A 15266-nucleotide genomic window follows, 5' to 3' on the forward strand; every position below is an offset into this window, starting at 1 on the left:
GTTTTAGTACTCATCACTGTATTCTTTACCAAAAGGTTAAATCACATCATTATGCTTTTTTTAATCTTTCATAGCCCTGCTCCACAAACTGCTGACTTACCTAACAAGTTATAAAATCCGTTCACAGGGTTGGTTAACTCTGGAAACTCATTCGGAGTCTAGATAGTTAGGTAAATCCGCCTTTAATTTCCTTGCGCCTTATGTGTGGAATGATAGACAGTACACTTTAAAATTGGAGGAATTGGTGCCTCTAGGGCATTTCAGACGGTTGTTAGGGGACCGTTTTACTGAAGAATGTGTCTGTTCTTTCTGATTGTGCTTTGCTTTTAGTGTATTTTGTGTATAATAATGTGTATTGTATTGTGTTTATTGTATTTTAATGTGTGGTGCCATACAGGGGTCATCTGGAATAAAGACCTTGGTTTCAGCATTGACTCCCTATCTAAATGTGGATGCTACCATGATTACGGATAATCATACTCACGATTCATTCAGGATTATCCATAATCATGGTAGCATCCACATTAATGTAGAAGTGTTCAGAAACATATTCTATTCTTATTTGCAAGAATAGAATAGAAAAAAAGTGACTCAAATGACACAATACATTATTTCACCATTCATTTCTATTGGGCACAAAATAATCTGGGCTATGGGACCTAATACAAACACACGATAACATACGCACTATACACACATGTACACATTGATTTTGAGTTATAAATATGTGGTAGTAGAGGCCTGAGGGCATACACTTAATGTTGTGAATTCTGTTATGAATGTATTGTAATGTTTTTAAAATGTATAACTGCCTTAATTTTGCTGGACCCAAGGAAGAGTAGCTGCTGAATACAAATACTAAACGTTTGACTACTTTAATACGGATATATGTGAATTTGTCCCAATACTTTTGGTCCCCTAAAATGGGGGGAATATGTACAAAAAGCGCTGTAATTTCTAAGTGGTTCACCAGATAAGGGTGAAAATAACCTCAAATGAAAGATGACAATCTGTACTTTAACCTCAATCATTGTATCATTTCAAATCCTAAGTGCACAACCAAAGCAACAAAAACACTTTTGGAGTTTACTTTATGTGGTTGTCCCACCAAGCTATCTTAAGATCTGAACTAGACTGTGTGGTACAAGGCCCCCATCTACTGGCGGTGGAAGGACACAGTTTTTTGCTTACTCAACTGTTTTCATGAACATTATTAAGGACTTTTTTTTGTCAATTTATTGTATAATATATATATATATATATATATATATATATATATATATACACACACACATACAGTAGGTGCTGTAGTTCGGCTACATTACATATACCCCTGGGCTGCCTGACATGTGCATGTGTGTATGAACTCACTGTAGGTCCAAACACTCCCAGTATCCCTGGAAAACCTGGTTCTCCTGTATCACCCTGGAACAGAGCAGACACAGCAGTTAGGATGTGGCCCCAACAATGGGGGACAACAACGTCCACCAATAGACCTACATCAGAAAACAGAAGTAAGCTAATACAGGAACCATGCTATGTGAGCATTACCAGTATCATCAATGTCAATATTGATCTATATACATGTTAGTTGGCTGAAACTTACAGGTTGTCCTTTGGGCCCCTGGTCCCCCTGTGGCCCTGGCAGTCCCATCCCACCCTTAAAGCCTCTCTTCCCTGAGGGTCCTGTCTGGCCTGGGAGGCCCCTTTCACCCTGGGAGAAGAAATCACATAGAGCCAACTGACATTAAGAATAGTAGTATGGAGTAGGTGCCTATTACTCTACAATAACGTTCCATAAATGTTTTTAGAATCAAGACATTCTTTAAGTTGAGCTTAATGACCTTTTAATTCAGTCAATTCAGGGGATGAATCGAATAGGATTTAATGACGATTTTACAATTATTGAATTGGAATTGTCATTCAATTATCCTTAGCCTATGTTTACACCCTGATGAAAACCCTTCCTCCATACATTCAACTACACAATTTCCATCTCTCTTACAGTACCTTTGGTCCGAAGGTTCCCATATCGCCCGGCAGTCCCAGCCCGCCGACTTTTCCACGGTAACCAGCTTTGCCAAGGAGACCGAACTCACCATCGTCACCATGCTCGCCCTACAGAGAGAGAGAGAGAGAGTAGATTTTTTGTACTGCATTGTCCTGTTTATCATTATTATTCATTGGGTATTCTTATTGTGAAGAATGCGAAGGATGAGCCCCATCTTTTTTTATATTTACATTTTATTTAAGTTGGCAAGTCAGTTAAGAACAAATTGTATTTACAATAACGGCCTTGCCGTGCGGTAGCAGAGAAAACAGTCTATAACTTGGGTGACTGGAGTCTCTGACAATTATACGGGCTTTCCTCTGACACCGCCTACTGTATCGGTCCTGGATGGCAGGAAGCTTGGCCCCAGTGATGTACTGGGCCGTGCGCACTACCCTCTGCAGCGCCTTACGGTGAAGCAAATGGTCAGGATGCTCTCGATGGTGCAGATGTTGAACTTTTTGAAGATCTGGGAACCCATGCCAAATCTTTTCAGTCTCCTTTGGGGGAAAAGGTGCTGTTGTGCCCTCTTCACGACTGTCTTGGTGTGTTTGGACCATGATAGTTTGTTGGTGATGTGGACACCAAGGAACATGAAACTCTTGACCCGCTCCACTACAGCCCCGTCGATATTAATGGGGGCCTGTTTGACTCTCCTTTTCCAGTAGTCCACGATCATCTCCTTTGTCTTGCTCACATTGAGGGAGAGGTTGTGGTCCTGGCACTACACTGCCAGGTCTCTGACCACCTCCCTATAGGCTGGCTCAACGTTGTCAGGGATCAGGCCTACCACTGTTGTGTCGTCAGCAAACTTAATGATGGTGTTGGAGTCGTTCTTGGCCATGCAGTCATGGGTGAACAGGGATTACAGGAGGAGACTAAGCACGCACCCCTGAGGGGCCCCTGTGTTGAGGATCAGCGAGGCAGATGTGTTGTTGCCTACCCTTACCACCTGGGGGCGGCCTGTCAGGAAGTCCAGAATCCAGTTGCAGAGGGAGGTGTGGGCACTATGGTGTTGAACGCTGATTTTCCTTTTGCCCAGATGTGAAAGGGCATTGTGGAGTGCAATAGAGATGGTGTCATCTGTGGATCTGTGGGGCGGTATGCAAATTGGAGTGGGTCCAGGGTGTCTGGGATGATGGTGTTGATGTGAGCCATGACCAGCCTTTCAAAGCGTTTCATGGCTACAGATGTGAGTGCTACAGGGCAATAGTAATTTAGACAGGTTACGTTGGCATTCTTGGGCACAGGCACTATGGTGGTCTGCTTGAAACGTGGGGATTACAGATTGAGTCAGGAGGAGGTTGAAAATGTCAGTGAAGATATTTGCCAACTGGTCAGCACATGCTCTGAGTATGCGTCTTGGCAATCCGTCTGGCCCCAAGACCTTATCAATGTTAACCTGTTTAAAGTTCTTACATCGGCTACGGAGAGCGTGATCATACAGTTGTCCGGAACAGCTGGTGCTCTCATGCATGGTTCAGTGTAATGCGTGCCTTGAAGCGAGCATAAAAGGCATTTAGCTCGTCTGACAAAGCACCGGAGTCTGACAACTTGGATGGAAAATTAGACGATATTGCCATTCCTATTTGCCATAACTTAAATCTAAGCCTACTAGAAAGTGTATGCCCTCAGACCTGGAGGGAAGCAAAATTACACTGAACAAAAATATAAACGCAACATGTTTCATGAGCTGAAATACGAGATTGCAGAAATGTTCCATATGCGCAAAAAGGGGGTGCAGAGGGGTTTTTCTGTCTGTAATAAAGCCCTTTTGTAGGGAAAAACTCATTCCGATTGGCTGGGCCTGGCTTCCCAGTGGGTCGGCCTGGCTCCCAGGTCCACCACTGGCTTCGCCCTTGCCCAGTCATGTGAAATCCATAAATTAGGGCCTAATGCATTCATTTCAATTGACTGATTTCCTTATATGAACTGTAACTCAGCAAAATCTGAGAAATTGTTGCATGTTGCATTCATTTTTTTGTTCAGGATAATTCCGCTACCCAAGAATAGTAAAGCCCCCTTTACTGGCAGAAATAGCTGACCAATCAGCCTGTTACCAACCCTTTGGATAACTTCTGAAAAAAATAGTGTTTGACCAGATACAATGCTATTTTATAGTAAACAAATTGACAACAGACTTTCGGCATGCTTATAGGGAAGGACATTCGACAAGCACAGCACTTATACAAATGGCTGATGATTGCCTGAGAGAAAATGATGATAAAAAGATTGTGGGAGCTGTTTTGTTAGACTTCAATGAGGCTTTTGACATTATCCATCATAGTCTGCTGATGGAAAAACGTATGTGTTATGGCTTTACACCCCCTGCTATATTATGGATAAAGGGTTACCTGTCTAACAGAACACAGAGGGTGATCTTTAATGGAAGTCTCTCAAACATAATCCAGGTAGAACTTTTTTCAATCTTTACTAATGATATGCCACTGGCCTTGAGTGAAGCCAGTGTGTCTAGGTATGCTTATGACTCAACACTATTTACATCAGCTACTACAACTACTGAAAAAGACAACTACTGACAACAACACCACTACAACAGATCACAACCCCAGAACTACTGACAACAACCACACAGCTACTAACCACACAACTAATGACTAAAGCATACAACTACTGACCACAACACCTGACCACAACTACTGACAACCACACACCAACTGACCACATAACTACTGACCACACAACACAACTATTGACCACACAACTACTGAGAAAGACAACTACTCACCACACAACCACACAACTACTCACCACAACCACACAAATAGTGTCCACAAAACTACTAAACCACACAACTACTGACCACAACCACACAACTATTGAGCACACAACTACTAACCACAACTACTGTCCAAAACTACTGACCACTACAGACTATCGATGGGCGATTGAAATTATTTCACTATTCAAATAATATAATTAAAATACACATTTTTTTACTTCTTCTACTACCATAAAAGTACTTTAAAAGAGCCCCACAACTTTACTTGTAAAGTTACCATCTAGTTCGTATGACTCATTTCTGCCATCATGACTCAACTAGTTAAGTTAATCGTTGTCTAATTACTTACAAATTCTCATAAATGTTCCCAAATGTTTTTCTTGTGTCTTGGTGAATTGTTCAACCATTTTTCTTTGGCAATATGAATGTGTAATTTTGCTTTAGTACACGGTATACCATTGCTTTACTACATGCATTGTATTCTAACTGCTGAGGACTAATTGGTTCTAAGTTAGGTGCAGTCTTCTTAATCATGGCTAGCACATTGCTTTACCATTGACAGCTAAGAATTAGAATTCCGTGAACTGTTGTATTTTTATAATGTGCTGCTCTTACCAAACATTTCCACAAGTGGTAATGCACTCTCTCTCCACACACTCTACTCACTGGCATGCCTTTGGACCCGTCCCTCCCTGAGACTCCATCTACGCCTGGCACGCCCTCCAGCCCCTCTCGCCCCACCATGCCTCTCGGGCCATGGAGACCAACCACACCCTGAGGAAGAAGAAAGACAAAATAAGCAAGAAGGATGAAGAAAAAGGGAGAATGAGCCATCAGCACCAAATGTGTGAGTAAGCCCTGTCAAGTTTTTGGTGTGATATCACAGGAATCTTATAATTAATATGGCCGACTATTAATGTAACCAGGTTAAGTACAGCACTGCAAGGTTTTATACAGTCAAATGTGATTTTAATTTTTTTTTAATAAAGAACTGTACATATGAAACCTACGTGAAGTCCATATTAAAAATAATATACAAAAATGTAAAATATGCATGATACGAACGTATATATAGTAGTTGTGTGGCTGTGAGATATACAGTTGAAGTCAGAAGTCTACATACAACACAGCCAAAATCACTTAAACTCAGTTTTTCACAATTCCTGACATTTAATCCTAGTAAAAATTCCCTGTTTTAGGTCAGTTAGGATCACCACCTTATTTTACGAATGTGAAATGTCAGAATAATAGTAGAGAAATATTTATTTCAGCTTTTATTTCTTTCATCACATTCCCAGTGGGTCAGAAGTTTACATTCACTCAGACCAGAGGACATTTCTCCAAAAAGCACGATCTTTGTCCCCATGTACAGTCGCAAACTGTAGTCTGGCATTTTTATGGCGGTTTTGGAGCAGTGGCTTCTTCCTTGCTGAGCGGCCTTTCAGGTCATGTCGATATAGGACTCGTTTTACTGTGGATATAGGTAATTTTGTACCGGTTTCCTCCAGCCTCTTCACAAGGTCCTTTGCTGTTGTTCTGGGATTGATTTGCACTTTTCGCACCAAAGTACATTAATCTCCGTCCTGAGTGGTATGACGGCTGTGTGGTCCCATGGTGTTTATACTTGCGTACTATTGTTTGTACAGATGAACGTGGTACCTTCAGGCATTTGGAAATTGCTCCCAAGGATGAACCAGACTTGTGGAGGTCTACAATTTTTCTGAGGTCTTGGAAGATTTCTTTTGATTTTCCCATGATGTCAAGGAAAAAGGCACTGAGTTTGAAGGTAGGCCTTGAAATACATCCACAGGTACACATTCAATTGACTCAAATGATGTCAATTAGCCTATCAGAAGCTTCTACAGCCATGACATCATTTTCTGGAATTTTCCAAGTTGTTTAAAGGCACAGTCAACTTAGTGTATGTAATCTTCTGACCCACTGGAATTGTGATACAGTGAATTATAAGTGAAATAATCTGTCTGTAAACAATTGTTGGAAAAATTACTTGTGTCATGCACAAAGTAGATGTCCTAACTGACATGCCAAAACTATAGTTTGTTAACAAGAAATTTGTGGAGTGGTTGAACAACGAGTTTTAATGACTCTAACCTAAGTGTATGTAAACTTCTGACTTCAACTGTAAATCTAAAATCTATGAATGAAAAATCTGAGAACAGTAAAATTTTACACCCACATAAAGGACCCCTTAGTATTCATTTCTGATGAAAAAACACAAATGTGAAAAAAATTGTGGACATGAAACCCCTCAATTATGGGCAAATGGGAAAATGCGGCGTGAAGGTGGACAGGTAAGCTACCGCATTTAGCTGACTTTGCTTAATTTAGAGTTGATTATCAAGAAAATCTGTCACCAAAATGGAATGGTATGGCACAGCCGAATATAAGACTAAAGGCAAGATTCAATCAGATTCGCGCTAGCTAACACGCGCTAGCCGGAACTGCATTATACCTAAAGCGGAGATTGCCATTGGCTACAGGGAGTCGCATTAGTAGAAATCCCGTGCAGCCTTGCCTACAAGTTTGAACACTGGAATGTGAGATGTACAGTGGCTTGCGAAAGTATTCATCCCCCTTGGCATTTTTCTTATTTTGTTGCCTTTTGGGGGGTTTGTATCATTTGATTTACACAACATGCCTACCACTTTGAAGATGCAAAATATTTTGTATTATGAAACAAACAAGAAATAAAACAAAAAAACTGAAAACTTGAGCATGCATAATTACAAAACTATTTAACCCCAAAGTCAATACATTGTAGCGTCACCTTTTGCAGCAATTACAGCTGCAAATCTCTTGAGGTATGTCTCTATAAGCTTGGCACATCTAGCCACTGGGATTTTTGCCCATTCTTCAAGGCTAAACTGCTCCAGCTCTTTCAAGTTGGATGGGTTCCGCTAGTGTACAGCAATCTTTAAGTCAAACCACAGATTCTCAATTGGATTGAGGTCTGGGCTTTGAGTAGGCCATTCCAAGACATTTAAATGTTTCCCCTTAAACCACTGGAGTGTTGCTTTAGCAGTATGCTTAGGGTCATTGTCCTGCTGGAAGGTGAACCTCTGTCCCAGTCTCAAATCTTTGGAAGACTGAAACAGGTTTCCTTCAAGAATTTCCCTGTATTTAGCCCCATCCATCATTCCTTCAATTCTGACCAATTTCCCAGTCCCTGCTGATGAAAAACATCCCCACAGCATGATGCTGCCACCACCATGCTTCATTGTGGAGATGGTTCTCCGGGTGATGTGAGGTGTTGGGTTTGCGCCAGACATAGCGTTTTCCTTGATGGCCAAAAAGCTACATTTTTGTCTCATCTGACCAGAGTACCTTCTTCCATATGTTTGGGGAGTCTACCACATGCCTTTTGGCGAACACCAAATGTGTTGCTTATTTTTTTTCTTTATTAAGCAATGGCTTTTTTTCGGGCCACTCTTCCGTAAAGCCCAGCTTTGTGGAGTGTACTGCTTAAAGTGGTCCTATGGACAGATACTCCAATCTCCGCTGTGGAGCTTTGCAGCTCCTTCAGGGTTATATTTGGTCTCTTTTTTTGCCTCTGATTAATGCCCTTCTTGCATGGTCCGTGAGTTTTGGTGGGCGGCCCTCTCTTGGCAGGTTTGTTGTGGTGTCATACTCTTTCCATTTTTTAATAATGGATTTAAGGGTGCTCCGTGGGATGTTCAAAAGTTTCAGATATGTTTTATAACACAACCCTGATCTGTACTTCTCCACAACTTTGTCCCTGACCTGTTTGGAGAGATCCTTGGTCTTGATAGTGCCGCTTGCTTAGTGGTGCCCCTTGCTTAGTGGTGTTGCAGACTCTGGGGCCTTTCAGAACAGGTGTATATATATACGGAGATCATGTGACAGATGATCTGACACTTAAGATTGCACACAGGTGAGTTTATTTAACTAATTATGTGGCTTCTGAAGGTAATTGGTTGCACCAGATCTTATTTAGGGGCTTCATAGCAAAGGGGGTGAACACACAGACACGCACCACTTTTCAAATTTTTTTGTTGAATATTTATTTTAATTTCACTTCACCAATTTGGACTATTATGTGTATGTCCATTACATGAAATCCAAATAAAAATCCATTTAAATTACAGGTTGTAATGAAACAAAATAGGAGAAATTAATAATTTTGCAAGGCACTGTGATCTACAACTCAATTAGGCTGATAGAAATCCAAATGTTTTTCTTTAATGATTTTATATTTGAGTGTCATTATTTCTATATACCTTACACTTTCTTGGTCTGAACTTCTAATGTAAGTTGGATGGGTGTGGCTTAGTGGAAATGGCCACAAGCGCAGCCACTCACCAATTTCACAGCTCCAACGCAGTTACACCTCTGACATATCGAATATATGTAGGTGTCAGTTATCACGCTGAACTGATTGAATCTACAGTAAGCCTTTGTAGGTTCCAAGTCTTTCAAAATTGTTTTTACATTAGGCCTATGTCAAAGTAGGCTAAATAATGATGATATGGTGAAAGAAATTAATGTTGTATAATAATATGCTTATGTGTAAAGATTGTGGCTTATATTGCTTGATACATTATGATTTATATCTTCTCAAACCCGCTCATGAGTTGGTTTAGGTTTTTAAAAAGCTGATGCTACATAAGTGACGTCTGACAAACAGTGCCATTGAAATCAAGGTGAGATGCACAACCAAACTCTGATTTGAACATTAGCAAACTATGACAATTTTGTCTATGCTGTTTTTGTTCCACTCAAGTTTTGAAGATTAGCCATGAAAACCTTTAGAAAACATGAGGTCATGTCCAAGCATTTCCCCGAAATCCAGCATGCTGTGATATATGAAGACTGAAATGTAGACAAAACAAAACGCTGATAATGTAATCAGTCGTGGACTAGAGACAGGACCAGAGAGAAATCTATTCCTTACCAGCGATCCTCTGCTTCCAGGTTTTCCTCTCTGACCCAGTTTGCCTTTCTGACCCTAAACAGACAATGAAATAGAGTGAAGGAGAGAGTGAGAGAGAGAGAGAAAAACAGAAAAAAACACTAAATTCACAGAAAAATGGCAAAAGGTCCTGTCAACTTGGCATGAGAATGGCTAATGCCCCGGTATGAGTTGTGTATAGTTAGGCGTCAGGGTCATAAGTGGATAAATGTGCACTATCTGCACAGTTCAGTAACATGTTCACAGATACACCCAAACACAAAGACTATGCAATGTTTAGGTGTGTGCAACAAATATGGTGATAATGTTTGACATCCTTACTTGATCTCCTTTGGATCCTTTGGGCCCGTGTTGTGCATGAGGTCCTGGATGTCCCTAGAACATCAGATCAGTGAACATCAGATAAAGGATAGGCAAACTTGATGAACAGCAACAAGTATACCATTATTAAAGTACCAATAAATAGTGTATTTATAGTTCTAACGCTAACACAAGTAAATGACCTCGACTAACCTGTACTCCTGCACATTGCCTTGCTACCGGTACCCCCTGTATATAGCCTCGTTATTATTATTCTATTGTGTTACTTTTTATACTTTAGTTTATTTAGTCAATATTTTCTAAACCGCATTGTTGGTTAAGGGCTTGTAAGTAAGTATTTCAAGGTAAGGTCTACATCTGTTATATTTGGTGCATGTGACAAATAAAATTGTAATTCATTTTATTTGAATCAATAACAGTTTCAAATACCTTTTATTTATATAGAATCTATTTTGACCTTCCTGGTTTGGAAATTTGACCATTTGGAAATAGGAACAGACTGAACAATAAATTGAATGTGTCTAGCAAGACATTTGGAGAACAACAGTCAAATCAAATCAAATTTTATTGGTCACATACACATATTTATCCAATGTTATTGCGGGTGTAGCGAAATGCTTATGTTCCTAGCTCCAACAGTGCAGTAGTGTCTAACAGTTCAGAACAATACACACAAATCTCAAAGTAAAAGAATGGAATTAAGAAAATATATAAATATTAGGATGAGCAACGTCCGAATGGCATTAACTAAAATCCAGTAGAATACAGTATATACATATGAAATGAGTAAAGCAGTATATTTGAAGTGACTAGAGTTCCATTATTCATGTGACCAGTGATTCCATGTCTATGTACATAGGGCAGCAGCCTCTAAGGTGCAGGGTTGAGTAACCGGGTGGTAGCCAGCTGGGTAGTGATGGCTATTTAAGTCTGATGGTCTTGAGATAGAAGCTGTTTTTCAGTCTCTCGGTCCCAGCTTTGATGCACCTGTACTGATCTCGCCTCCTGTTCTGGATGACAGCGGGGTGAACAGGCCGTGGCTCAGGTGGTTAATGTCCTTGATGATCTTTTTGGCCTTCCTTTGACATCGGGTGCTGTAGGTGTCCTGGAGGGCAGGCAGTGTGCCCCCGGTGATGCGTTGGGCAGATCGGACCAACCTCTGAAGAGCCCTGCGGTTGAGGGCTGTGCAGTTGCCGTACCAGGCTGTGATATTGCCCGACAGGATGCTTTCAATTGTGCATCTGTAAAAGACGGTCTTAGGGGCCAAGCCAAATTTCTTCAGCCTCCTGAGTTTGAAGAGGTGCTGTTGCGCCTTCTTCACAACACTGTCTGTGTGGGAGGACCATTTCAGATTTTCCATTTTCACCTCCACTGCTGTCCCGTTGATGTGGATAGGGGCGTGCTCCCTCTGCTGTCTCCTGAAGTCCACGATAAGCTCATTAGTATTGTTGACATTGAGGGAGAGGTTATTTTCCTGGCACAACTCCGCCAGGGCCCTTACCTCCTACCTGTAAGCTGTGTCATCATTGTTGGTAATTAGGCCCACTACTGTTGTGCTGTCTGTAAACTTGATGATTGAGTTGGAGGCGTGCATGGCCACGCAGTTATGGGTGAACAGGGAGTACAAGAGGGGGCTGAGCATGCAGCCTTGTGGGGCCCCCGTGTTGAGGATCAGCGAAGTGGAGGTGTTGATTACTACCTTCACCACCTGGGGGCGGCCCATCAGGAAGTCCAGAACCCAATTGCACAGGGCGAGGTTAAGACACAGAGCCCCGAGATTGATGATTAGCATGGAGGGTACTATGGTGTTGAATTCTGAGCTATAGTCAATGAACAGCATTCTTACATTTTCTTGTCCAGATGTCCAGATGGGAGTGAACAGTGCGATGGCGATTGCATCGTCTGTGGATCTATTGTGGTGGTATGCAAATTGAAGTGGGTCTAGGGTGTCAGGTAAGGTGGAGGTGATATGATCCTTAACTAGCCTCTCTAAGCACTACATGATGACAAAAGTGAGTGCTATGGGGCGAGTCATTTAATTAAGTTACCTTTGCTTTCTTGGGTACAGGAACAATGGTGGACATCTTGAAGCAAGTAGGGACAGCAGAATGGGATAGGGAGAGATTGAATATGTCCGTAAACACTCAAGCCAGCTGGTGTGAGCATGCTCTGAGGATGCAGCTAGGAATGCCGTCTGGGCCGGCAGCCTTGTGAGGGCTAACGCATTTAAATGTCTTACTCACATTGGCCACGGAGAATGAGAGCCCACAGTCCTTGGGAGTGGGCCGCATCGGTGGCACTATGTTATCCTCAAAGCGGCGAAGGTGTTTAGCTTGTCTGGGAGTAAGACGTCGGTGTCCGCGACGTCGCTGATATTTCCGTGATTGTCTGTAAACCCTGCCACATACGTGTCTGAGCTGTTGAATTGCGACTCCACTTTGTCTCTGTACTGACGTTTTGCCTGTTTGATTGCCTGACGGAGGGAATAACTACAATGTTTGTATTCAACCATTTTCCCAGTCACTTTCATTGGTTAAATACGGTGGTTCATGCTTTCAGTTTTGCGCGAATGCTGCCATCTATCCATGTTTTTTGGTTTGGGTAGATTTTAATAGTCACAGTAGGAAAAACATCCCCTATACACTTCCGGATGAACTCAGTCACTGTGTCCATCGTCATTGTTATTCTCACAGGTAACTCAGAACATATCCCAGTCCACATGATCAAATCAAACATGAAGCACGGATTCCGATTGGTCACACCAGCATTGCACATACCTGAGCAAGGGTACTTCCTGTTTGAGTTTCTGCCTATATGAAGGGAGGAGCAGGATGGAGTCGTGATCTGATTTGCCAACGGGAGGGCGGGGGAGGGCCTTGTAGCCATCCCAGAAAGGGGAGTGACAATGGTCGAGAGTTTTTGATGCGTAAGTTCTACAGGCAATGTGTTGATAGAACTTTGATAGTGTTTTCCTCAAATCTGCTTTGTTAAAATCCTCAACTACAATGTGGTTTCCAGTTTGCACAAAGTCCAGTGTAGTTCCTAAAGGGCCGTAGTGGTATCGGCTTGAGTGAAAATGTACATGGCTGTGACTATAACCGAAGAGAACTCTTGGGCTGTAATACGGTCAGCATTTGATTGTGAGGTATTCTAAGTCGGGTGAGCAAAAGGACTTGAGTTCCTGTACGTTATCACAACATGAGTAGTTAATCATGCAACATACAATACGCCTTTCTTCTTCTCGGAAAGTTCTTTATTCAGTTCTGCGCGATGTTCTGAGAACTCAGCTGGCTGTATGGACGGGGACAGTATATCCGGAGAGAGCCATGATTTTGTGAAACAGTATGTTACAGTCCCTGATGTTGATCTGGAAGTAGATCCTCGCCCTGAGCTCATCTACTTTAATGTCCAGGGACTGAACATTAGCGAGTAATATACTCGGAAGTGGTGGATGGTGTGCATGCCTCCTGAGTCGGACTAGAAGTCCACTCCAATTATCTCTTCTCCGCTGGCTGCGAGGAGCAGCCTCTGGGATGAGTTCAATTGCCCTGGGCGGTAGGAACATAGTATCCAATTCGGGAAAATTGTATTTCTGTTCGTAATGGTGGTGAGTTACCTCCGCTCTGATATCCAAACGTTATTTCTGGCTGCATGTAATAATACAAAAAACCTTCTGGGCTAATAATGTAAGAAATAACACAGAAAAACAAAATACTGCAAAGTTGCTTAGGAGCTAGAAGCAGAGCTGCCATGTCTGTCAGCTCACATACAGTTACAATTTCTTTGGGCCCAAGACCCCATGCAGAATTTGAGGGTGGGTACATGGCGGTTTTGGAGCAGTGGCTTCTTCCTTGCTGAGCGGCCTTTCAGGTTATGTCGATATAGGACTTGTTTATACTGTGGATATAGATACCTTTGTACCTGTTTCCTCCAGCATCTTCACAAGGTCCTTTGTTGATCTGCGATTGATTTGAACTTTTCGCAACAAAGTACATTAATCTCTAGGAAACAGAACACGTCTCCTTCCTAAGCGGTATGATGGCTGCGTGGTCCCATGGTGTTTATACTTGCATACTATTGTTTGTACAGATGAACATGGTATCGTCAGGGGTTTGGAAATTATTCCCAAGGATGAACCAGACTTGTGGAGGTCTACAAAACATTTTTTCTGAGGTCTTGGCTGATTTCTTTAGATTTTCCTATGATTTCAAGCACTGCGTTTGAAAGTAGGCCTTGAAATACATCCACAGGTACACCTCCAATTGACTCAAATGATGTCATTTAGCCTATCAGAAGCTTCTAAAGCCATGACATTTTCTGGAATTTTCCAAGCTGTTTAAAGGCACAGTCAACTTAGTGTATGTAAACTTCTGACCCACTGGAATTGTGATACAGTGAATTATAAGTGAAACAATGTCTGTAAACAATTATTGAAAAAATGACTTGTGTCATGCACAAAGTAGATGTCCTAACCGACTTGCCAAAACTATAGTTTGTTAACAAGAAATTTGTGGAGTGGTCGAAAAACGAGTTTTAATGACTCCAACCTAAGTGTATGTAAACTTCGGACTTCAACTATATGTGTGTGTGTATATGCCTGTGTGAGTGTGTGCATGAGTGAGTGCATGTGCGCTAAGGTGCGGAGAATCAGAGCAGGTGGTCAGTTCAGTTCAAGTGTTCAGCAGTTGGATGTCTTGGAAATAGAAATTGTCTCTGAACCTGTTGGTATCAGACCTCATGCTCCGACTCCGTCTGCCCGATGGTAAAGGAGAGAACAGCTCGTTACTGGGGTGTGTGGGGTCCTTGATGATGCTGCCTGCCTTCCTCAGGCACTGTTTCAAGTATATGTACTGGATCCGCTCATGACTGCAAGGTCCTCCAGCGGGTGGTGATGTTCACCACCCGCTGAAGGACCTTGCAGTCATGAGCGGAGCAATTCCCGTACCAGGCCACGATGCAACCATTCAGGAAGCTCTCAATGGTGTAGTGGTAGTATTTGGAGAGGACCTGGGGCGGCATGACAAATTTCTTCAGACACCTTAGGAAGTAAAGACGCTGTTGTGCCCTCTTGACAAGAGTGGTGGTGATGTTGGTCTCCTTAAAGCAGGTGGGGACTACAGCCTGGGAAAGGGACAGGTTGAGAGATGTCAGAGAAGACTTCACTCTGGGGACGCGGCCAGGGATGTCATCTGGGCCGGCGG

The 15266-nt window shown here is 42.2% G+C and overlaps 1 protein-coding gene across 1 annotated transcript in view; it reads right to left on the reverse strand.

The window, feature by feature from the left end:
* Positions 1-15266, reverse strand: part of col27a1a (collagen, type XXVII, alpha 1a) — a 365335-nt gene that overhangs the window by 22040 nt on the left and 328029 nt on the right. The window contains exons 45-50 of the mRNA XM_045688056.2: positions 10066-10119; positions 9727-9780; positions 5460-5567; positions 2011-2118; positions 1607-1714; positions 1372-1425 (exon numbers count right to left, since the gene is read on the reverse strand). Coding sequence (XP_045544012.1) covers positions 1372-1425; positions 1607-1714; positions 2011-2118; positions 5460-5567; positions 9727-9780; positions 10066-10119 — 486 coding nt within the window. The remainder of the gene's footprint in view (positions 1-1371; positions 1426-1606; positions 1715-2010; positions 2119-5459; positions 5568-9726; positions 9781-10065; positions 10120-15266) is intronic.

The sequence above is a fragment of the Salmo salar genome, chromosome 01, assembly GCF_965601325.2.
Source record: "Salmo salar chromosome 01, fSalSal1, whole genome shotgun sequence".
Taxonomy (NCBI): Eukaryota; Metazoa; Chordata; class Actinopteri; order Salmoniformes; family Salmonidae; genus Salmo; species Salmo salar.